This window comes from Leptodactylus fuscus, chromosome 5, assembly GCF_031893055.1.
Source record: "Leptodactylus fuscus isolate aLepFus1 chromosome 5, aLepFus1.hap2, whole genome shotgun sequence".
In the NCBI taxonomy this organism is placed as follows: Eukaryota; Metazoa; Chordata; class Amphibia; order Anura; family Leptodactylidae; genus Leptodactylus; species Leptodactylus fuscus.
This window is the reverse complement of record NC_134269.1, coordinates 31,234,561-31,260,892: the sequence shown is the minus strand read 5'-3', so window position 1 is coordinate 31,260,892 and position 26,332 is coordinate 31,234,561. Positions and strand designations below refer to the sequence as shown.

Below are 26,332 nucleotides of genomic sequence, written 5' to 3'. Positions count from 1 at the left end.
TGAGTGCAGGAACTTTCTATGGTCTGAGATTTGTCAGCCATGGTGTCCTTCTTGTGACCAGGATCTTCTCATACATGTAGTGCCCCTGCCTGAAAACCTGTCCACTATTGGAAAATCATGGCTGGGTTTCTGACAAATACCAGACCATAGAAGGTTCTTACATTCATGGTCATATCAACAGATCAAGACAACAGAGAAAATCTTTACAATTCTGCAAATTTTTCTTCATTTCTATATTGCTAGATATCTCTGTATCTTTCACACCTGCCCAGGTGGTTTGTTTGGTTGGTTCTATAGAATAGGATCAGTATGGTGGATAGGAGAAGACCAAATTGTGGGCAACTTGGTACTATATATTTTTGAGAGTGCCCTGTAATTCAGAATAGTTGGAATTCTATTCAAAATGTAACCCTGCCACCAAAACTGAGAGCTCTGGGGATAGATATAGATAATTTTCCTAAGAATTTTCAGAATCTACTGTCATATATTTCTCTCAACTCTTTCAGCTCTTGCTCAAAACTGGAAACCTGTAGCACCTATAAATTCCAATATCATAACATGAGGGAACAACAATTTCCACTATGAGTATGTTTGCTTGCCACCATACATTCATGGGAAAAGGGGAATGCTGGCAAACTTCACTTTAGCTTGTTAACCAGTTCTGGACTATATACTCAATGAGCGCTGCCTACACAGCGATAGGAGCCTTCATGATGTGGCTCCTCTTTGACCCGGCAGTGATGTCATCCACTGGGGACCAGAGATGGTAAGAGTTACTGGGTCCTAGGGGACCCAAATCAGCTCTGCAGGTCTAACCAGGCAACAGCATTCCTCCTTTAAACTGGGGCTGGCCACTGTGGAGCATATTATACTGTGTAGGGACCACTGTGGAACCTAATATATTGTGTAGGGACCATTGTGGAACATATAAAGCTGTGTGGGGGTCAGTGTGGAGCATATTATACTGTGTGGGGGCCACTGTGGAACCTAATATATTGTGTAGACACCATTGTGGAATATATAATACTGTGTGGGGGCCACTGTGGAGCATATTATACTATGTAGGGACCACTGTGGAACCTAATATATTGTGTAGGGACCATTGTGGAATATATAATACTGTGTGGGGGCCACTGTGGAGCATAGTATACTATGTAGGGACCACTGTGGAACCTATTATATTGTGTAGGGACCATTGTGGAACATATAATACTGTGTGGGGGCCACTGTGGAGCATATTCACTATTCACATCACACACCCCATAACCATCACTATCAAGAATACGCTGTAGGGAGGGGGCCCCGGACAAAGTTTGCACCAGGATCCACAAGAATTTGGTAACACCACTATAGTGCAGTATACATAATATAGTAGTTACCAGTTCTGTGCAGTATAGACATACAGTAGTGACCATCACACATATATGGCTTCAATAACTCAACCTAGTAGAATTTTTTCAGCAATTTTAGAGCTCAGGTTTATGTGCTTTACATCTGAGACACAGAAAAACATCAGGGAATCTCTTTTTGTTTAGGTGTCTTCACTCCTCCAGCAGATGGCAGTATTGTCTCCTACACAAACCTTACGATAAATCTAATAGTCATTGTTCACATCTGCTGAACAATCCCATGTGCATGTGAGGCCCTCCTCCTAACTAAGCTTAATAAAGTATATCACTTATAGGGGATGGCCAAGGTAAGCACTGACCTGAGAAACACAGACACAGACGCAGCTTTTTTTGTTGCAGATTTTGCTGCGATTTTTGAGCCAAAGCCAGGGATGGATTGAGTAGAAAGTAGAAGTGTAAGAACTTCCTATATATTTCCCATTCCTTTTGTAGCCATTCATTGCTTTGGCTCAAAAAAACCACAGCAAAATCTGCAATAAAAAAAGCTGTGGTTCTGCAACGTAGGGCCTTAGCCTTAAAGGGATTTTCCAGACAAATGATATTGTTGACCTATCCTCATAACACGTCATCAATATCAGATTGTCAGGGGTCTGACACTCGGGACCCCTACTGATCAGCTGTTCTCACCAGCAATACAGGAAACAGAGCAGGAAGTCAGATTGTGTCCATTCACTGACAGCAAACATAAACTGTGAAAAAATGGCAACAACAATTTAAACAAGGGATATTAGAAAATAGCAGACCTTTTATTATATGATGAATAAAGTCGCATCGCAGTGACTTTGAGCCACAATTCAGTTTTTTTTTCTCCAGTGTGTGACTGGGATTTGTTTATATTTCATCCACTACTATTGTACTTCATAATGGGTTAGTTGGAGACAGTTTCGCTGTGGCTAACCCTATGTGAGTACTCTGTGTGCCCAGCCTTAAAGGGACAAGCATATGAGACTATTTTGCACATGCACAAAATACATAAAAGTGTAAATTCTACCTCGAACCCTAAACTATTAAGAGAACGAGGTTTGTCAGCTGACAGAGTTTCCATGGAATTAAAGGAGTTGTCCATTTTCTACCAATTGTATTGTTTGCATAATGAAAAATTCTACAATTTTCCGATATATTTCTGTATCAATTCCTACCGGTTTTCTAGATCTCTGCTTGGTATCATTCAACCTGCTTACTACCAGTGGATAAAAAAATCAGTCCATGGTCATGTGATGTACAGAGGATGGTCATGTGATATACAGTCCATGGTCATGTGATATACAGTCCATGGTCATATGATGTACAGTCCATGGTCATGTGATATATAGTCCATGGTCATGCGATGTACAGTGGATGGTCATGTGATATACAGTCCATGGTCATGTGATGTACAGTGGATAGTCATGTGATATATAGTCCATGGTCATGCGATGTACAGTGGATGGTCATGTGATATACAGTCCATGGTCATGTGATGTACAGTGGATGGTCATGTGATATATAGTCCATGGTCATGCGATGTACAGTGGATGGTCATGTGATATATAGTCCATGGTCATATGATGTACAGTTATTGGTCATGTGATATACAGTCCATGGTCATGTGATGGACACACAGCTTGTTACCAGGCAGGTGACTGATTACTGTGCTGTGACTGTAACAAGCCGTGCACCTGTGTCCATCACATGACAATGGGCTGTTTATCACATGACCATCCACTGTAAATCACATGACCATGGACTGATTTTTATCCAGTGAAAGTAAGTATGAATGACAGCAAGCAGAGATCTAGAACACTGTGAGGAATTGATACAGAAAGTATATTGGAAAATTGTACAACTATTCATTATAAAAACCATAACATTTGTTTGCTGCACCTGGACAACCCCTTTAAGTGGAGAGGTGCTTGGATTTGCAGTTTATGGGAATTAGAGAAAGAGCTAATCACTGTCCGAAAGGGAGATCTGCAGCTTTAAGGCATTTATGGCATATATCCCTTTAAGCCTGATCCTCTGATTGTTTCCTTTAATTCTAGGATAGAACTCTGTGTAGTTACATTGTTTCAACTTAGAGGAAGTGTTACAGGTGGATATGCTAAGGACGCCCTTAAAGGCAGTGCACACGATATCAGAGTACCAGGGGTTAAGCTCCCAGGTTAGCACAAGGAGTCCTGTCATTGGTGGATCATTGTAGCTGACAGCAGCGTCTTCTCACCCTCCCTGCAATGCAGCGACATCCCTCACTGCAGCTCAGAGCTCCTACAGGAGAGCTCCAGGGAATTACAGCCCGGGAAGACCCTCCACATCACTATGGGGGCAGCACTGTCCCAAAGAAAGAAGGGTCAGCCTGAGGCACCCAAAGAGCCCAAACCTAGCAGTAGGTAAGTAAGAGCCTCTACTATATTCTCCATCCTAGCCTGGCTGCTCCCTGCTATATGCAGAGTCATGGACTTCTAGAAAAGTGACTACAAGCAGATTACGGAATAGTCTCTGCAAACTTATTATATCTTAGGTTCTATATTATCAGTCCTTTACATACAACTTATTGGCATTGGTTCCTGTGACGGAGGAGCTTAAAGTCTAAGTACCCCAGCACTGGACCTACAGGCTGAAGACACCCTGGTGGGATTGACTTTAATATACTGGGTAATAATGTTATCCCCTATAAGCGTACCATCCAATAACCACAATCTGACTTCTTATAAAAGTGTGATCGGTCAGATCTTCAGGGATAATACAGAGAACCAAACTTGGATCACTAAAGAGCCCTAGCTAAGGTGGGTTTTATAGAACCATAAGGGGCGGTTCATGTTAGTCAGTGCAGGGGGGCAAATACGTGCAGATTCATTATATATATAGACTAATTCTTTGGTCATCATGAGAACTCTTGGAGTAACGGTGGAGATTCGTGGTTGATCCTATATAAAAACTCTGATGTTGGGATATGTCAGTACTTTGAACCAAATGACAAACGCAGCTCTGCTACATTTGTATATGCTTTATTCTGCACAGCTTGCAAACTTAAAGTACAATAGTGGATCTTAAAAAAGATCTTTCACCAATTCTTGTAATACAGAGGGTCCCTATCTTATCAGATTCAGGACACCCCTGGAAAATAAAGTTTACTCCGAGCACCCCAGCTAAATAATTTTACCAAAACACAACAAATGGAAGGTTTTTTTTTAGTGCAGTTTGTGAATTTATTGCTTGAACATAAATTTGTTTGAGACTGTCCACATGTCTAATGAGGATGGGTGTTTATTCCGCAAATCTTCACCAGGCATTACTAGCAGATGCTTGAGTGATAGATCCTGCTCCACCGCTATCCTAAGGATGCCGATGTAGTTAAAAGAATGTGCAGCTCCTCCAGGTTGTCACAGCACCCCTAGGGGGGTCTTCATGGCACCCTGGTTGGTAATCGCTGTTTTAATAGTTGCCACTCCCCTGATTCCGGCTTCATTGGAATTTCATCTTTAACCCCGACTCTCCTTAAGCAACATTTCTGTTCATTTTGCTACACAAAATGCTAATTAGGCTCTCTAGTGTCATGTGGGCAGTCTCCAACTGGAGTAAACCAACAGGAACCACCCACTTGACAGTAGGGAGTCTTTTAAGCATATTGCATACCTCCCAACCGTCCCAATTTCCGCGAGACATTCACGATTTTGGTGACGTGTCCCACGGTCCCGATTGGAGGGAGGTATGTCCCGATTTCAACTCAGATCTGCGTCTGGAGGACGCAGATCTGAGTTGAATACATACGCGACTAAAGCAAGGAGCTGTCACAGTTCAGCTCCTTGCTTTGCTGCTGCACTCCGGCTAGTGGCTGTGTAGATGTGATGTGATGACGTCACATCGCACCTACAACTGTGTTAGCGAGACTGCGGAGAGAGCGGCGGGGGTGCGAGGAAAAGGTGAGTGTAAGTGGTTTTTGTGTGTAGACATTGAGGTGGAACATGAAACTGGGAGCAGATGAAGGAGGGGGCAGCATGACACTGGGGGCAGATGAAGGAGGGGACGGCATGACACTGGGGGCAGAGATGGGGGGACATGACACTGGGGGAAGAGATGGGGGGACATGAATCTGGGGGCAGAGATGGAGGGACATGAATCTGGGGGCAGAGATGGAGGGGGGACATGAATCTGGGGGCAGAGATGGGGGGACATGAATCTGGGGGCAGAGATGGGGGGACATGAATCTGGGGGCAGAGATGGGGGGACATGAATCTGGGGGCAGAGATGTGGGGACATGAATCTGGGGGCAGAGATGGAGGGACATGAATCTGGGGGGCAGAGATGGAGAGGACATGAATCTGGGGGCAGAGATGGGGGGACATGAATCTGGGGGCAGAGATGGGGGGACATGAATCTGGGGGCAGAGATGTGGGGACATGAATCTGGGGGCAGAGATGGGGGGACATGAATCTGGGGGCAGAGATGTGGGGACATGAATCTGGGGGCAGAGATGGAGGGACATGAATCTGGGGGGCAGAGATGGAGAGGACATGAATCTGGGGGCAGAGATGGGGGGACATGAATCTGGGGGCAGAGATGGGGGGACATGAATCTGGGGGCAGAGATGGGGGGACATGAATCTGGGGGCAGAGATGTGGGGACATGAATCTGGGGGCAGAGATGGAGGGACATGAATCTGGGGGGCAGAGATGGAGAGGACATGAATCTGGGGGAAGAGATGGAGGGGACATGAATCTGGGGGCAGAGATGGGGGGACATGAATCTGGGGCAGAGATGGAGGGGACATGAATCTGGGGGCAGAGATGGGGGACATGAAACTGGGCAGAGATGGGGGACATGAATCTGGGACAGAGATGGAGGGGACATGAAACTGGGGGCAGAGATGGAGGGGGGACATGAAACTGGGGGCAGATGAAGGGTGTATATGAAACTGGGCGAAAGATAGAGGGAGGCATATAATTTATGGGTAACTGTAGGAGGATTATACTGTGTGGGGGCACATGGAAAATGAACAAGAATGGGCGGAGTCACATAAAAGTGGGTGGAGCTAAATTTGCCGCAGCACGCTACGCGCGCCACACATTTTGTCCCTCTTTCAGTTCTTCAAAAGTTGGGAGGTATGGTATTAGGTGCTAAAACTAATTGCACTGATTGCTCAGGAATGGGGGGGGGGGGGCAGATTGGAAACTCCAACTGTGCAGGAATGATGGGAAGCGGCCACTATGAAATCATACTGGGAGTTGGTGAAGATGGTGAAATATCCTCTATAAAAGAGTTAATCCAGAAACCCACTAATTCTGAGTTAGTGTGAGAGCCCAGTTTATGAACCCAGCCCCACATATAACATCCAACGAGAGGCTAACCTGTCACTTTAGAGCTTCCTTTTATGATGGGAGGGTGTGTGAATATTGGTCATCTGACCCCACACACTTTTCTACTTACATATAAAGATGGCGGTCACTTTTTGGAGTAGGGAAGGAATTTGACACTGAGCTGAAGTGGCTACTTTCTGTTACACGTTATATATAGGGGTTATTTTGGGATCTGTGTAATTGTAGCTGCCCTTGAGGTCGGACAATGGCGCATTATAATCTGCAGTGAGGAACTAGCATAGTAATCTAATAAATATACAATCCCGTCTCTGATCACAGTCCGTCGTGGTGCCCTGTTCCCCTTAGGCGAGCGCCTCCATCATTGTACCATCATAAGCTGCGCTCCGGACTCCGACCTTTGAAATCCTCAATCTGGAAAAAGAAGAGAGGTTGCCTTTGTGTTTATTCATTCCTTTTTGGATCTTGGTGACAAAGAGAATGGGATAAGAGTGACAACATCATGGTGGCTTAAGCCACAGACTGAAGGCCTGCCGCTATCACTTATACGCAATCGCTAATTTAGGATGCATTCACACATGGCAGAACTGATGAAGGTTTTCAGTTCAGAATCGGCAATTAACACTACAATGCATGGATGGGGTAAAAATTACATCTACATGTAACAGAAAAATTTTGCAGTATGTGGACTCCAGAAGGAATTCTGGGAAAGTAATATGCAAATAAATTGATGGAATATCAGCTCTAGCGCCACCATTTAGAAGGTACTTCCCTATAGATCAATGTCTGGTTTTCTAAGAAACCTAACAACATTATCTGGGATTAAAGCCAAACCAGAACATCTCTGGAAGACTGTACACATCGTAAGAGAGTCTGCAAACATACAGTCTCCCGAAGGACTATTAGTACTTCTTCTGACCCAGGTCTTAGACGTCTTACCCAACCCAACCAGCACCCTGTTTCACACTGATAATAACCCCGAAACACCCGTCTACAGATGGGTCTTTTTAGAAGAGATGTTCTAGTTTGGCTTCCATCCAAGACAATATCACTAGGCTTCTCAGGTATTTATCTATAGGGAGCTACCTTCCCAAAGGTGGCGCTATAGCAAGTTTTCTTTCTTCTATCAAGGAGAACTTATTTGCATATTCCTTTCTCAGAATTCCTAGTAGAGTATACATGGTCTCTAAGACTACATACTAAGGAAACCTAGTACCCTTTCTGATTATGAGTCCGGTCCATTAGCCCTGATCTGAAGCGGTTATCTAGTTTAAAGGAGTTTTCCAATAATTATAAGTTATTCCCCATCTACAGGATATCTAACTGGTAGGAGTCAGGCAGTGGGATCCACACCCATCCCATGAATAGGGGTCCCATGTACCCTATATGAATGGAGCATGGGTAGATATGCTCACTGCCGTTCCATTCAATTCTATGGGATTGCTGGAGTTAGCTGAACATAATACATGTCGTCTTTTCAACTGTCCAAAACAGTTGCTCTTGGGGAGATCTTGCTGATGTGAATCTCTACTTATCCAGTACTTTCCAATGTATAGGAGAAGCAAAGGGAAAATGCAGTGCGACATGGAACCACCTACAGAACCAGATGGACTCTCATTTTATAAGCCTAATGGAAAGAATATTATTAGTTGTTGTTGATATCTACTTTACAGAGTCAACCATCTTCTGTACGCAGACTCATCCCACCCAAGCAAGAGCTACAAGTCACAGTCATGAACCACCTACAGTATCTGGTGAACTTTTTCCTCAATGTGTCATAGTAGATGAAGTTGGATGAAGACACAGTCCATTAAGTCCAACCTATAACCCTACATGGCTGATTCAGAGGAAGGCAAAAAAAAAAAACAAACCATGAGGCTCATGTCAATTGCCCCATTTCAGGGGAAAAAAAATTCCTTCCCAACTCCAATCTGACAGTCAGTATAAAAACCCTGGATCAACGTGTCCTTTACAAAATCTAGAATCCATAACCTATAATATTGTTCTCTTCGAGAAAGGCATCCAGGCCCTCTTTGAACTTGTACAATGAATCCGCCATCACCACTTTCAGGGGTAGAGGACATCCCCTTTTCACTGTCACCGGCCTAGGTGTAGAGGACGTCCCCTTGTCACTGTCACCGGCCTAGGTGTAGAGGATGTCCCCTTGTCACTGTCACCGGCCTAGGTGTAGAGGACGTCCCCTTGTCACTGTCACCGGCCTAGGTGTAGAGGATGTCCCCTTGTCACTGTCACCGGCCTAGGTGTAGAGGACGTCCCCTTGTCACTGTCACCGGCCTAGGTGTAGAGGACGTCCCCTTGTCACTGTCACCGGCCTAGGTGTAGAGGATGTCCCCTTGTCACTGTCACCGGCCTAGGTGTAGAGGACGTCCCCTTGTCACTGTCACCGGCCTAGGTGTAGAGGATGTCCCCTTGTCACTGTCACTGGCCTAGGTGTAGTGGATGTCCCCTTGTCACTGTCACCGGCCTAGGTGTAGAGGATGTCCCCTTGTCACTGTCACTGGCCTAGGTGTAGAGGATGTCCCCTTGTCACTGTCACTGGCCTAGGTGTAGTGGATGTCCCCTTGTCACTGTCACCGGCCTAGGTGTAGAGGTTGTCCCCTTGTCACTGGCCTAGGTGTAGAGGACGTCCCCTTGTCACTGTCACTGGCCTAGGTGTAGAGGATGTCCCCTTGTCACTGTCACCGGCCTAGGTGTAGAGGACGTCCCCTTGTCACTGTCACTGGCCTAGGTGTAGAGGACGTCTCCTTGTCACTGTCACCGGCCTAGGTGTAGAGGATGTCCCCTTGTCACTGTCACTGGCCTAGGTGTAGTGGATGTCCCCTTGTCACTGTCACCGGCCTAGGTGTAGAGGTTGTCCCCTTGTCACTGGCCTAGGTGTAGAGGATGTCCCCTTGTCACTGTCACCGGCCTAGGTGTAGAGGACGTCCCCTTGTCACTGTCACTGGCCTAGGTGTAGAGGACGTCTCCTTGTCACTGTCACCGGCCTAGGTGTAGAGGACGTCCCCTTGTCACTGTCACCGGTCTAGGTGTAGAGGATGTCCCTTTGTCACTGTCACCGGCCTAGGTGTAGAGGATGTCCCCTTGTCACTGTCACCGGCCTAGGTGTAGAGGATGTCCCCTTGTCACTGTCACTGGCCTAGGTGTAGTGGATGTCCCCTTGTCACTGTCACCGGCCTAGGTGTAGAGGACGTCTCCTTGTCACTGTCACCGGCCTAGGTGTAGAGGACGTCCCCTTGTCACTGTCACTGGCCTAGGTGTAGAGGACGTCTCCTTGTCACTGTCACCGGCCTAGGTGTACAGGACGTCCCCTTGTCACTGTCACTGGCCTAGGTGTAGAGGATGTCCCCTTGTCACTGTCACCGGCCTAGGTGTAGAGATGTCCCCTTGTCACTGTCACCGGCCTAGGTGTAGAGGATGTCCCCTTGTCACTGTCACCGGCCTAGGTGTAGAGGATGTCCCCTTGTCACTGTCACCGGCCTAGGTGTAGAGGACGTCCCCTTGTCACTGTCACCGGCCTAGGTGTAGAGGATGTCCCCTTGTCACTGTCACTGGCCTAGGTGTAGTGGATGTCCCCTTGTCACTGTCACCGGCCTAGGTGTAGAGGATGTCCCCTTGTCACTGTCACTGGCCTAGGTGTAGAGGATGTCCCCTTGTCACTGTCACTGGCCTAGGTGTAGTGGATGTCCCATTGTCACTGTCACCGGCCTAGGTGTAGAGGTTGTCCCCTTGTCACTGGCCTAGGTGTAGAGGACGTCCCCTTGTCACTGTCACTGGCCTAGGTGTAGAGGATGTCCCCTTGTCACTGTCACTGGCCTAGGTGTAGAGGATGTCCCCTTGTCACTGTCACCGGCCTAGGTGTAGAGGACGTCCCCTTGTCACTGTCACTGGCCTAGGTGTAGAGGACGTCTCCTTGTCACTGTCACCGGCCTAGGTGTAGAGGACGTCCCCTTGTCACTGTCACTGGCCTAGGTGTAGTGGATGTCCCCTTGTCACTGTCACCGGCCTAGGTGTAGAGGTTGTCCCCTTGTCACTGGCCTAGGTGTAGAGGATGTCCCCTTGTCACTGTCACCGGCCTAGGTGTAGAGGACGTCCCCTTGTCACTGTCACTGGCCTAGGTGTAGAGGACGTCCCCTTGTCACTGTCACCGGTCTAGGTGTAGAGGACGTCCCTTTGTCACTGTCACCGGCCTAGGTGTAGAGGATGTCCCATTGTCACTGTCACCGGCCTAGGTGTAGAGGATGTCCCCTTGTCACTGTCACCGGACTAGGTGTAGAGGATGTCCCCTTGTCACTGTCACTGGCCTAGGTGTAGAGGATGTCCCCTTGTCACTGTCACCGGCCTAGGTGTAGAGGACGTCTCCTTGTCACTGTCACCGGCCTAGGTGTAGAGGACGTCCCCTTGTCACTGTCACTGGCCTAGGTGTAGAGGACGTCTCCTTGTCACTGTCACCGGCCTAGGTGTAGAGGATGTCCCCTTGTCACTGTCACCGGCCTAGGTGTAGAGGTTGTCCCCTTGTCACTGTCACCGGCCTAGGTGTGAAGGATGTCCCCTTGTCACTTTCACCGGCCTAGGTGTAGAGGACGTCCCCTTGTCACTGTCACTGGCCTAGGTGTAGAGGACGTCCCCTTGTCACTGTCACCGATCTAGGTGTAGAGGACGTCCCTTTGTCACTGTCACCGGCCTAGGTGTAGAGGATGTCCCATTGTCACTGTCACCGGTCTAGGTGTAGAGGACGTCCCTTTGTCACTGTCACCGGCCTAGGTGTAGAGGATGTCCCATTGTCACTGTCACCGGCCTAGGTGTAGAGGATGTCCCCTTGTCACTGTCACCGGACTAGGTGTAGAGGATGTCCCCTTGTCACTGTCACTGGCCTAGGTGTAGTGGATGTCCCCTTGTCACTGTCACCGGCCTAGGTGTAGAGGACGTCTCCTTGTCACTGTCACCGGCCTAGGTGTAGAGGACGTCCCCTTGTCACTGTCACTGGCCTAGGTGTAGAGGACGTCTCCTTGTCACTGTCACCGGCCTAGGTGTAGAGGACGTCCCCTTGTCACTGTCACCGGCCTAGGTGTAGAGATGTCCCCTTGTCACTGTCACCGGCCTAGGTGTAAAGGATGTCCCCTTGTCACTGTCACCGGCCTAGGTGTAGAGGATGTCCCCTTGTCACTGTCACCGGCCTAGGTGTAGAGGATGTCCCCTTGTCACTGTCACTGGCCTAGGTGTAGTGGATGTCCCCTTGTCACTGTCACCGGCCTAGGTGTAGAGGTTGTCCCCTTGTCACTGGCCTAGGTGTAGAGGACGTCCCCTTGTCACTGTCACCGGCCTAGGTGTAGAGGACGTCCCCTTGTCACTGTCACCGGCCTAGGTGTAGAGGACGTCCCCTTGTCACTGTCACTGGCCTAGGTGTAGAGGACGTCTCCTTGTCACTGTCACCGGCCTAGGTGTAGAGGACGTCCCCTTGTCACTGTCACCGGCCTAGGTGTAGAGGATGTCCCCTTGTCACTGTCACCGGTCTAGGTGTAGAGGACGTCCCTTTGTCACTGTCACCGGCCTAGGTGTAGAGGATGTCCCATTGTCACTGTCACCGGCCTAGGTGTAGAGGATGTCCCCTTGTCACTGTCACCGGCCTAGGTGTAGAGGATGTCCCCTTGTCACTGTCACTGGCCTAGGTGTAGTGGATGTCCCCTTGTCACTGTCACTGGCCTAGGTGTAGAGGATGTCCCCTTGTCACTGTCACTGGCCTAGGTGTAGAGGATGTCCCCTTGTCACTGTCACTGGCCTAGGTGTAGAGGACGTCCCCTTGTCACTGTCACTGGCCTAGGTGTAGAGGACGTCCCCTTGTCACTGTCACCGGCCTAGGTGTAGAGATGTCCCCTTGTCACTGTCACCGGCCTAGGTGTAGAGGATGTCCCCTTGTCACTGTCACTGGCCTAGGTGTAGAGGACGTCCCCTTGTCACTGTCACTGGCCTAGGTGTAGAGGACGTCCCCTTGTCACTGTCACCGGTCTAGGTGTAGAGGACGTCACTTTGTCACTGTCACCGGCCTAGGTGTAGAGGATGTCCCATTGTCACTGTCACCGGCCTAGGTGTAGAGGATGTCCCCTTGTCACTGTCACTGGCCTAGGTGTAGAGGTTGTCCCCTTGTCACTGGCCTAGGTGTAGAGGATGTCCCCTTGTCACTGTCACCGGACTAGGTGTAGAGGATGTCCCCTTGTCACTGTCACTGGCCTAGGTGTAGTGGATGTCCCCTTGTCACTGTCACCGGCCTAGGTGTAGAGGACGTCTCCTTGTCACTGTCACCGGCCTAGGTGTAGAGGACGTCCCCTTGTCACTGTCACTGGCCTAGGTGTAGAGGACGTCCCCTTGTCACTGTCACCGGCCTAGGTGTAGAGATGTCCCCTTGTCACTGTCACCGGCCTAGGTGTAGAGGATGTCCCCTTGTCACTGTCACTGGCCTAGGTGTAGTGGATGTCCCCTTGTCACTGTCACCGGCCTAGGTGTAGAGGTTGTCCCCTTGTCACTGGCCTAGGTGTAGAGGATGTCCCCTTGTCACTGTCATTGGCCTAGGTGTAGAGGACGTCCCCTTGTCACTGTCACCGGCCTAGGTGTAGAGGACGTCCCCTTGTCACTGTCACCGGCCTAGGAGTAAAAAGATCTTTAGAAAGTTCTATGTATTGTCCCTTCATGTATTTGTATGCTGTTATTAGATCTCCCCGGAGACATCTTTTCTCTAAACTGAATAACCCCAAGTTTATTGTGTCATATCATTCATTGTAAGCTTCACAGTTACGCAGAATAAATCTCCTTCTTGATGTTTTCAAATGTATGAAGAAGATTTCTGACAACAAGAGTAATGGTGAGGTGGAGAATTGTGTCTTGAGATATTTCAAGTCTGCATGGACATAACCATTCTTTTTACCAAAACTGATCCAACCTCCCGAACTTCTTATACCTGAAATAAAACATGTTACAACTTCATGTGGCTTCTATGGGGTTGGCCACAGCTTTCATTTAACATGTACCGAACCACAAAATCCACCAAAACCTTCCATTCCCATCTCCACAGTTCAGTGGTTCGCCCAATAGCCAAGTGGCTGCGGCAGCGGCAGGTGAGGCCATCTTGTAACCTGTGTGGAATCCTCTGCCATGCTGTGACGTCTGATAAAAAAAAAAAAAGAGACCAGGGCCCAGCAAGGCCAAAATACAGTAAGAAACAAGGTAAAAAAAAACAGAGATAACATCCCAACATTCAGCCAAGGCGCAGGGTGGATGGGATGTTTTTGTCACGGTCCAGACATGAACTGCAGTCTAAAGGGTCAGGTCTGTTTCTTTGGCCTAGATAGAACATTTAGAGGCCCTTAGGATTGTATAAAGTCGTCATAATGAAAGTATTCTCGTCTATGCGGTCAATGGCGTCATCTAATTTGCTGGGGTCTTCAGAATGCTGGAAAACCAACATTATGGTAGTGCCATAAGAACTTGTGCGAGATCCTGATCCTGCAATAGCATTTTCCTCTCTCCCCGAATTAACCTCCACTGGTCAGACGATAATTTGTAATTACTGGACTACCCCTTTAAGATACAGAACCACTCTTATCACATCCGCACCTTCACAGTAGCTCAAGACTAGTCTCAAGATATCCAGTCTCTGAAGGGTTCAGACACTCAACCGAGCAAACACTTCAATGTTAGAACATTCTTACTGACAATGACAGGCTGGAAACCATTCATGTCCATTTGACATAGATACAGGGCTTGTTACAGTATATTAGCCTAACATTATACACATAGACACACTGCATGGTATAGTGTAACAGAGACATCCACCATTAACACATTATATCACCAAACAGCACCAAATCCATTTATAAATGAATGCAGGTTTCCGTCCGTGTAGTAATGGTGGAGCTCTACAACACCATACCGCCTATCATACCTACCAGCTCTCTCCAAGTAACCAGGAGATTTCCACAAAAAGTTGAGACCTTTCAGACTGTGTGCACGTGCCGGGTCTGTTGTAGAACGACACGGACGGCACATGGATGATATCCAGATGTAGCCAGTGCCTCCACGTCCCCATTCATTTTCACCAGTGAACCCAGGCTGCAAAATGGACAGGAATAGGACCTGTCCTGAGTTTTGTCCTGGGCTCACGAGTACACGGGGGTGTATGGGGCCATAGAAACAATGGACCAGTGGGCTACCCATGAAAACACAGCTAGTGCACTGACAATGTACACATAATAAAGAGGATGGGGTCCAGCAGAAGACCAATCCATTGGGTACTGACAGCACACTGGATCACCTGCTGCCCGGGTTACACCTATTTTCAGACTGTACTGGTGTTATGACCTGTGTGTACAATGATAATGCAGCTAAAGTGGGTATGGGCTTCTCTGGTAGATCCAAGTTCATACTTGCCTACTATGAGAGGTTACATTAGGTCAGCTTCATGAAGCAATCTGTTAAGTGATGTGCAAAGTTTTGTTATACTCCTTGTCCTGCCCTTTCATGTAGGGCATGTTCCAGACAGAACCCCTAAACAAATACAGACTCCAATAGACTGCCTTAAATAATACAACCCCCCCCCCCAAAAAAAAAAAAACAAAACAAAAAACAAATACATATCCCAGATAAGACCCTTTTAACTATTACAGACTTCAGATCACTGCCTTAACTAAAATAGACCCCAAACCAAACCCACTAAATTAATACAGATCCCCTAAACTAATACGAACCATGGACCAATCCCACTAAACTAATACAGACCCAACACAAGACCCCCTAAACTAATACAGACCCTGGGCCTCATGTGCTAAACTAATACAGACTTTGGTCCAAACCCACTAAACTAATGCAGACCCTGCACCAGATCACCTAAACTAATTCAGACCCTGCACCAGATCACCTAAACTAATTCAGACCCTGCACCAGATCACCTAAACTAATACAGACCCTGGCCCAAACCCACTAAACTAATACAGATCCTGGTCCAATCTGACTAAACTAAATACAGATCCTGGCCCAAACCCACTAAACTAATACAGATCCTGGCCCAAACCCACTAAACTAATACAGATCCTGGACCAAACCCACTAAACTAATAGAGATGGGCCCTGGACCAATCCTGCTAAAGTAATGCAGACCCTGGATCAATCCCATTAAACTAATAATACAGACCCTGGACCAATCCAACTAAACTAATGCAGAACCTGGACCAATCCAACTAAACTAATACAGACCCTGGACCAATCCAACTAAACTAATACAGACCCTGGACCAATCCAACTAAACTAATAATACAGACCCTGGCCCAATCTGACTAAACTAATAATACAGACCCTGGACCAATTCTGCTAAACTAATACAAATCCTGCACCAATCCCACTAAACTAATGCAGACCCTGGATCAATCCCACTAAACTAAAAATATAGACCCTGGACCAATCCAACTAAACTAATGCAGACCCTGGACCAATCCTGCTAAACTAATACAGACCCTGCACCAATCCCACTAAACTAAAAATACAGACCCTGGCCCAATCCAACTAAACTAATACAGACCCTGGACCAATCCTGCTAAACTAATACAGACCCTGCACCAATCCCACTAAACTAATACAGACTCTGGACCAATCCTGTTAATCTAATGCAGACTATGGACCAATCCCACTAAACTAAACTAATACAGACCTTGGACTAAACCCACTAAACTAATATAGCCCTCAGAGCAGACTCAACAGATACAAAGTTTTCCTCATCCCTGCAGCTTGCCGTCTACTTCACTCCCTGACACTGTCACAATGTCCTGATAAAGTGGGGAGAACTGTTGGAAGAAGGATAAATCCTAGGATCGGACATGTCTATTATTTCCTGTATAGTAAAGGGTTACAGTACACACTGGTGTTTGCAAAGCAGCTGCTGTGACTTTCCATGTGTCACCGCACCCAGCAGGATGTGCACCTGTCCCCGCACCTTGTGTGCTCTTATATTGACAGTTGCTGACAGTCCCAGTGTGCAGGGTGTGGTCCCTCTCCTGGTGAGGTGTTCCCACACATTCACTTAATACAGGATATAGATATATAATAGGTATGGGCTATCTGATAATCCACAAACATGTCCAGCAAGTCCTGAACCTCTCATACACACAGATCTGACAGAGTGAGTGAATGGCTGTATTCTCTATGTGAATAATGGGGATCACAGACTGTGTAACTGTAGAAGAAGGCAGGAGACTTTCATGGTGCTATAGCCTGATCATGCTCAATACATTATTGGCATGGACTGGACATGTTAGGAAGCTATCAGTGCCCTTAATGCGACCTGATGGAGACTATGATACAGAAACAAACAGAAACTGGTGGAGAGAAAAGTCCGACATGGAGGTGGACACTCAATGGACCCCATTATAGTCTATGGGATCACGGGTGTCTGCGGGTAACTGCTGTTTAAGTGGTCCAACTCTCTGATATTTGGTATTTTGATATGATATGATATTTGATTGATATGATTTGATTTGATATGATATTTGGTATTTTGCCCCTTTTTGTCTACCTACACAATGCCCAAATGCAATGCAAGACTAGCCTTAGGGGGTTGTAGGGTTTCCCCATCATCCAGTTTATAAGGACATTTGGGAGGAGCATTGTAAGCTGCTATCTGACCATCCGCACCACTAGGAGTATTCGTGAGATCTGAGCTATGTTTATTGTGTAGCAGACTTTCACTCAGTCACGTGGCCGTGCTCCATGTAGGTGACATCATCCATTTGGTAATGTTGACTCAAAACATGACTTATAGCCTGTGACCATATGGAGGCGAGACACAGCTCATTGCTGCAAAAGCGTCTACTTACTTACACAACATTGTGCTGTTCTGCAGTGTCCCTCCCCCCCCCCCCCCACCACCACCACCACCACTCCAAAAAAATGTTCACAAGTACATGGAGGAGAAGGCAAGAGAAGGAGAGCTACATTTTCAGCAAGATTCTCTTTTCCTAAGGGTGTCGAATGTGACGAGGGATTTCTACATTCTACAAAGCACAACCGCTTTCCTGGGCTGATGTAGTGCTAAAGTGGCGCCAAGCTTTTAGGCAAGAATATAGGCACTGTAATATAGTGGACAAGGCTTCATGACTAGCCCGAGGGGTCTAAAGGGGGGCACCATAGGTGGCCTAGCATCAGCAGCCTTGTTATCTGTATAGCGGTATTATTTAGACATTACATATCATTCTAATTACGGTAGATTATTATATGTATGGAGTTGTAGTATTATTTGTGCAAAGTGTGGTGGTATTATTTGAGTACTATATGGTGGTATTATTGAAGTACAGTATGGTGGTATTATTTCAGGACTATTTGGTGGTTTTATTTGAGCAATATTTTGTGATATCATTGAAGTACTGTATGGTGGTTTTATTTGAGCACTATTTGTTAATATTATTGAAGTACTGTATGGTGGTATTATTTAATATATGGTGGTATTATTTGAGCACTTATTGGTGTTTTATTTGAAGGTTGTATAGTAGTACTATATGAGTACTGTATAGTGATATTATTTAGTCATTATATATCACACTTATTAGATTATTTTATGCATGGAGTTGTGGTATTATTTGAGCACTATATGGTGATATTATTGAAGTACAGTATGGTGGGATTATTTCAGTACTATTTGGTGGTTTTGTTTGAGCACTATTTTGCGATATCATTGAAGTACAGTATGGTGGTATTATTTTTGTACTATATAGTGGTTTTATTTGAGCACTATTTGGTAATATTGAAGTATTGTATGGTGGTATTATTTGAGTACTCTGGTTTTATTTGAGCACTATATTGTAATATTATTGAAATACTGTATGGTGGTATTATTTCAGTACTATTTGGTGGTTTTATTTGAGCACTATTTGGTGATATTATTGAAGTACTGTATGGTGGTATTATTTGAGCACTATATAGTGTTTTATTTGACCGCTTTAAGGTAGTACTTTTTGAGCACTGTATACTGATATTGTTTGAGCCCTGTATGGTAGGATTGACTGTGCACAGTACTGATATTTAGACAATATACAGAATATTTTTTGCAGGGTTTGGCGATGGCAGCATTGTACAGTATTGTTATTTAGGCGACTGAATGGAAGTGTTATTAGTCCAATGTACGGCGCTATTATTTAGGAACCATATAATGCTTCCAATTAGGTCCTGTGTAGTCTGGTTATTTACACTCTGAATGGTTGCACTACAGTATATAGGAGTGCCAACGCAGGGCACCATCCAACACAAGGTTGGCCTTATAATGGCAAATGGCAGAGAGGTCAGTGCCTGAGGGTGCTGCAGCTGTAATGTAGATGCAAGGCTCAGTACTGGCCCCCTCCCCCCCACTCACATATAGTCAGTATATAACTAATATATATTATCCTTATTCCCCACCTTGAAAGCAATATAGGAAGGCAATGACCATAAACGCCAAAGTAATCATGGCATAATGGCGGCTTCTAGCACATGGCAGGGACACCGCCATCATCTAGCTGTAGCATTATGTGATGCAATTCTCCTGCAGCTCTGTAATAGTTAAATTGGTAAAATGATACAAGAAATACCCAATGCTGGGAAATGTGACTAATGCGAGAGGAATAAATGGCCCTTTATGGTATACTGGCCGGGTGCCATTTGTCATCAGAGTGGAATATGGATTATCCGAGGTCAATGGTAATGCCACTCCTGACCACTAGATGGTGTATAAGACAATGTGATTTCTATCTGCGATGACTTCCTTAGTACTGTATATGGATAACATGGTCGGGCTTTACATTGGACTTGTTTCATTTCCTAGACTCATAATTGTAGTATATAGCATACATCAATAGGAGTATATAGGAGAAATGGAGCGTGTGTGAATGGTTTCCACATCAATTAGTTTTCGGAGGGAATTACGTATAACATTGGCTTGCCCGGGTATGAAGCCTTCAAAAAAACCAAATCGACAGATCTTGTTCCAAGTCCCCAAAACTTTCACCAATCCCCACCAGGCCTCACTCATGGTTATAGACATGGGTAAATGTTGGGGTCCACATTTCCTAAAGGAGCAAAGCATTTCCCCAAATCTACTATATATTGCAGTTTGGGGGTTAATTGTAGTATTCCTATAATATCCCTGGTGGTTCCTGCTTCACCGGCCGTGTGATGTCACGTTCATTGGTCACATGGCCTGATCGCAGCTCAGTCCCATTCAAATGAATGGGCTGAACTGCAATACCAAGCACAGCCACTACAAATGTATGGCGCTGTGCTTGGTTAGTACTGAAGAGGCTGAATCAAATCAAATCAAATAGGCTTTATTGGCACATCCGAATGGATATTTGGCATTGCCAAAGCTAGTAAAGTGTGTGTGTGTGTGTGGGGAGTTGGAGTCGAGGGGGAGAGTATGGGGGTGGGTGGGGGTGTGTGGTTGATTTGGAATATAACAGTCCATGGAGTCTCATCTTCCTCTTAGTTGATGACCGCTATATGGGGAGGTGGGGTGGGGCTGTATCACTCATGACGTGGCAGTGCTCTGTGAGCAGTTATTACACGTATCCCGACGAAATAATCTCCAATGAACATTATTTTGTGCTTACTGCCATTCTCTTCCAGTTTTGTCTACACCACTCTACGTCCCCCCCCCCCCCCCTTGCCAGCAGCCCCCTATCTGCCTCAGCAGGTCCCGAGAAGAGTCTAATCTTGTTATAGATTTCAGTTAATGGGAATGTTGACGAATGACCAAGAGACAGCTGGAGGGGCAGTAAGGGAGCGGACAAGGATGGCCAGGGCTCTGGATGACACATTCGGCAGCAGGGCAGCTGTTGTTGGTTCTTCAAGTGGAATTTCTCATCTATTTAACATTCGGTCTTGGGTTTCCATAACTTCACAATGTTCAAGAGGGACATTAATACATTATTACTCAGGATAGATGATGTCATGTCAATGGAGTCAATAGGATTCCAGCAAGGTTTGGGGTACGCCTGACCCAACAAGCTTGGGAATATACCTATATCGAAAATGGTGGCCAACTCTTCAACTAATGAGAAGTTTGTTGGGTAGACTCAATGAAGTGTCCATTGACATGTCATGCTCTTGACTCTTAGGCTAAGGTCCCACGGGACATCCCGCAGCAAAAAAAGCGCTGTGGCAGCAACGCATCGTGGTTCTTCCCGCAGCGCTTTCCAGTTTGCAGAGTTTTCCTCCACGGACTTTGATTCAATCATACCTATGGGGAAGCTGCCGATGTTTCCATAGGTATAATTGACATGCTGTGATTTCCAAAAACGTGGTGCGTTTTGGAAATCGTGTCATGTCCACACTACGGGTTTTACCACAAAGTGGGCATGGGATTTGCTAGAATCCCATCCACTTTTCCCTGACTGTAAAAAGCCGTCATTTTTCCTGCGGCATTTCCTCCGCGGACAAGTCACAATGTATACGTCCTGTGGGGCCCCGGCCTTACGTTGGCTTCCTCTACACTCCTTTTTTACTACCTTTAGAACGTCAGATTGTTAGAATTAATAGATGACAGTATTGGTGGATTTGGCTTTGGCGGTATTGGTGACATAGTGCTGAGGTGGCGGCTCTGAGATCACTATGTCTTTCCTTCAAACACTTTGGCCATGGATTGGTCTTGACTAGAGATGAGCGAGTACTGTTCGGATCAGCCGATCCGAACAGCACGCTCGCATAGAAATGAATGGACGTAGCCGGCACGCGGGGGGTTAAGCGGCCGGCCGCCGTCAAAGCGGAAGTACCAGGTGCATCCATTCATTTCTATGGAGCGTGCTGTTCGGATCGGCTGATCCGAACAGTACTTGCTCATCTCTAGTCTTGACGTCAGGGACTGGAGTTTCAGTAGCAGGATATAGGGGTCACAATTGTAACAAACTCTGCATCATATACTTTCCCCTTGTTGTCTCTTGCTGAGCTATCACTGTTTTTGTGAACATGCAAGTGAGCTATTTGGAGCAATGAGGGTATTGCCCAGTGGCTTACGTGCCACCATAGCGGCTGCCACAGGGCCCGCAACCTTAGGGAGCCCAGTGGACCCTTGCTGCTTTTTTTTATATATATATGATATTAGTTGCTAGATTAACCCCTTCCACTTCCCCTTCTGCCCTCCAGGGAGCCCTGGGCATCCCACATCATGTTGCTGGGACACCCTGGAGAAAAGAAGGGAAATCGGACAGCAGACGGCTTGCGAGCGGTTGGCTTTAAAAAGCATTCATTTGAGTGGGTTTTCAAAGGTGACCGCCCATGAGCGTTTTCAGCCTCTCCACCTGGTATCCGTTTTTTTTCCGTGGACACAAAGTGTCCTCATCACAAAATGTGGCATGGGCTCGTCAGACATATCATCATTTACACAAGTTTTTTGATGTGATTCCTGAAATCCAGGGGTGTAACTTTAGGGGGGTTGCAGTGGTAGCAGTCACTACAGGGCCCTAGAACCCGGGGGGCCCTCCTCCTAAATGCCACAAGGTTAGGTAGGCAAATTCTACACATTGGCCCGCAATGACTATTGTGGTTACGAGTAGACACTAACGAAAACGTGGCGAATCTTTGGTGCATTGTTTGGGCTGCAGTTTTTGACTTGCTAGATATTTGGGTGCGGCTTCTCAGATAAAGGTCTGTGGCTTAAAATAAAGTAAAATTTTTTGTAATAAAATCCTGATTCAAAGAAAATAAGCAAGCAAAAAGTGGTATAAACGCAGGATAAACATAAAAAAAACAGTTACCCCTCATGGACTACCGAACGCACTGGCAAGCGGTGTGCAGTGAAAGCACACGGACCCCATAGACCAGGGGTAGGGAACGTACGGCTCTCCAGCTGTTGCAAAACTACAACTCCCAGCATGCATACTTACTCTGCTCTTCTTGGAACTCCCATGGAGGTGAATGGAGCATGCTGGGAGTTGTAGTTTCACAGCAGCTGGAGAGCCGAAGGTTCCCTACCCCTGCCATAGACTATAATGAGGTCCAAGTGCTTTTCGCGCACTGCCCGCACAAGTCATGTGGACATGAAAGTAGATCACCAAGTACTTTTCTGTCTGCATGTTCTGTGCGGACACCATGCGGAGAGCACACAGACCCCATTATAGTCAATGGGGTCCATGTGATTTCACTGCGCACCACTTGGCAATGCGTTCGGTATTCATGTTCGCCCGGGGGGGGGGGGGGGGGGTTGCTTTCCATGCAGACTCCCCGAATGGATTATCAAACACAGATGTGAACGAGGGGTTACTCGCCACTCTGACGTGACTCCCTGTTGTCTTCAGCACTTCTGTCTGATGTCACATGATGTTGCGACACTGAGGCCCAATCAGTGGTGCCTGATGTCAGTCAGAAGTGCTATGAAGACAGCAGGGAGTTGCGCTGGAGAGGGGAGTAACTGTTTAAATTTCCTCCCCTCCCCTGTCCCTCCACTTATTATATTCTGGAGTCCACCAGCACTCGCTCTATGTTCGGGGTTTTAGTCCCTGATTCCGCTACCAGGCATACCCCAGAGACTATAATAGGGTAACCACTTTTTAAGCGGATTGGGTTTCGATTTTTCAGCAACTCAAATACAAAAACCCAAACACAGATGTGACCCTAAAGTAACAAGTGCACAATATTTAACAAGGAGGTGCCTACATCCAAAACAAAAAGAGGCGCTTCTGCAAAAAATATGGCAGATTATAAATAACTCCCATTGTCACTAGCAGATTATTTGGGGACGATCATTGTATGGGGTCCACCTGAGGATCCTCTGCTACTCTGGTGGGCCAGACTGACTCCTAGAGCGTAGTCCAAAAGCCAAGTGATTGCTGGAGGGCGGATTTGGGATTTGGGCCCACTCCGTAGCCTTCCCTCTAAGAACAATGAGACTTTTCCAGCCTGTGCTCCCTGGCGCTTCACATTCCCAGGATTCTCAATATTTCTCATTGTGTTGCAAATCAAAAAGAAAGGAAATAACAAAGACTCCTCCAAAGAAAAAAACACAAAAGCACACAATGTATCCTCGCGCCCATCTGACCAGGGAGCCACAGCTGGGCGACTTCCCCTGCCTGTGCCCAGGAGCTGTGTGGGCAGGAAGCGCAGTCTGAACAGCTGCAACATACACTTTACTTTGCAGGTTTCCCATCACTTTTTTTTTGTTCTTCTAATTCCCCTACAATTTGGGACTGAACCATTCCACTCTAAGGGGAGGGGTGGATGCAATTCTGTCCTGGATTTCTGTAATCTGCTATTTCGGCTCAGTGCTGGCTTCCCCCTGGTTATTAGTACATACCGCAGAGGGGGTGGATGTGGTGCAGCGATTTTATTTTTATATAGATTCTTGTATACAGAGTGACTGATACAATGTAGCAGTATATAGAGCAGGCAGGAATGAAACCTGTTGAGTGGTTACAGTTGCAATAACAGGGTAATAAATAACCAGATGGCACCGATATAGGGTAAGAGTGGCACATGCATTGGTTATAGGATTGCCAGGCAGATGCACTATAGATGGGATGTTGCATTTGCAGATCTGTGCGGGTTTTGATCCTCCCTGCGATGTGCAGTAGTACAGTCTGTTAGGGGGGAGGGATAGCACAGACATGCCAGACAGCTGATTCCCAGCTACACAGGCAGAACAGGGGAGAGGCATCCTCCTTGTAGGATCACAGGGGCGAAGGTCCTCATAGGGCAGGATTTGGGATATCTAGCATGAACACCCAGCAGTGAGCGGTGCTGCCAGGACACGGGTATATTGGGTTACTGTTGAGTCTGGACCGGCTGCAGGATGGCATTCAGTCCTTGGCAGATGTTATCACCAGTCCAATGGGCAAAATGGACCTGGTCAGCGGTGAGAGGTTCTGGAGGGGAGACGGCGGACGATGAGGAGGAACAGGATTCCGGGTGAGTAGATGAAGACATAGATGATGGCGAAATTGATGGTTCTCATGATGAGTTAGATGGCACATTCATCTCTGCTATGTCTGTGTATGCTGCATGGCACAGCGGTACTCAGTAACGTGCCAGCCTCTTGTCCTGGTACATTGTAAATAGCATCAGAGGACTATGATGTCATATTATATACCACTTACTGTTTACATAGTGCCCTCATACCATGCTATACAGTTCTACCTGTGTATGAATGGGTTAACACCATCCATCGAGGTTATCCTAGATAATCTGGCTTCGTTATTTGCAAAATCTTGGACATTTGATCTCCACTAAAACTTGCCTGCGTGTCCATTTGTTTCCATAAATGGGATATTAAAGGAGTTTAATGGTTTAGTCCTCCAGAGAGCTGCCTAACACTGGGGGTGCTGCTGCTGCATGGGTGTCCCCGTGATCATGGCTGCTATAGTGGTACCGGCTAGGATACCTATTGGTTTTATGGCTACCTGTGGTCCTCGAAACCTGGGACCTGTACCGTACACTGGAGGGGAAAACCAGGTCAGGGAACCCTCCTCTGTTAGGTTAGCATGTCTTAAAGGGGTTGTAATAATTGACTAGTCTATATTAATGCTGCAGAATGTCCATGGCATAAGGTGTCTATATTGGGTCATGTGATTCCATGGACGGGGTCCATATAACTGACCTGCACCCAGGGTTGTATTTGCAACCCATCCCAGGGACTGAATGAATATGTATTTATATCAGTAGGTTCCTGAGTTTGCTCTGGTCTGCTAACAGGACAGACTACGGCCCTTACATTGCCACGAGGTAGGACATCGATTAGTTTCAATAAAACCAATGGTCGCCCACTCATTTAAATGGATACGACCTTTCCCCTGCCAGGACTTGGGAGGCTGCATGTAGCTTTCCTTGGCGGTAATTCCCAGGTAGTGTTGTTCTATGTTTGAATAAAACATGGCTGCGTCCTTCTCACCTGTCCATGAGCATAACATGACGTTCCAATGCAAAATCTGTACCAAGCCTCCATGATAATAATGGTCTCCTCATATCGGGAAGAGACATCTTATGGGCTCCAAAGTTATATAGTTACTGCATTAATTAAAAGGATGAGTATTGATGACCTAGCCTTATAATAAGTCATTGATACCAGATTGTTCGGGGTCTTACACCTAGATCCCCCGCTGATCAGCAATGTATTGGATGTAGCACAGCACCATACACTGTTTAGTGGCTAGAGAAGGTACTGCAAGCTTGGCAGCTTTCAAGTGAATGTGACTATGTATTCAAGTAATTGCGACTAAGCTTGCAGTCTCATTTATGGCCATTACATAGTGTGTGGCGCTGTGCTAGTTTTGGTATACCATAACTGATCAACAGGGGTGCTGGCATTTGGATCACCACCAGTCTGATTCTGTTGATCTAACCTAAGGTTGTCAATATCATAGTCTTGGAATATCTCTTTAATTTCTGTCCTGGCTGGTATATATATATATATATATATATATATATATATATATATATATATATATATATATATATATATTATAATCTGTAGATACAGAGATGAGAGTGGCTGCAATGTATTTGCGAGCCAAAGCCGTGCCGCTGATCTCCATTATTATTCTCACAATGTCCCCATCACCGCTACATAGAGAGAGAGAATTTGCAGCTCTTGCAGAAAGGCCGAGACGTACTGAAGAAAATA

At 46.5% G+C, this 26,332-nt stretch overlaps 1 protein-coding gene across 3 annotated transcripts in view; it reads left to right on the top strand.

The window, feature by feature from the left end:
• Positions 1-24,317: 24,317 nt before the first annotated feature.
• TACC1 (transforming acidic coiled-coil containing protein 1) overlaps positions 24,318-26,332 on the top strand; it is a 41,378-nt gene continuing 39,363 nt past the window's right edge. For all 3 annotated transcript variants that reach the window (XM_075272847.1, XM_075272848.1, XM_075272845.1), the window contains exon 1: positions 24,318-24,621. In XM_075272847.1, coding sequence (XP_075128948.1) covers positions 24,506-24,621 — 116 coding nt within the window. In that variant the 5' untranslated portion in view covers positions 24,318-24,505. The remainder of the gene's footprint in view (positions 24,622-26,332) is intronic.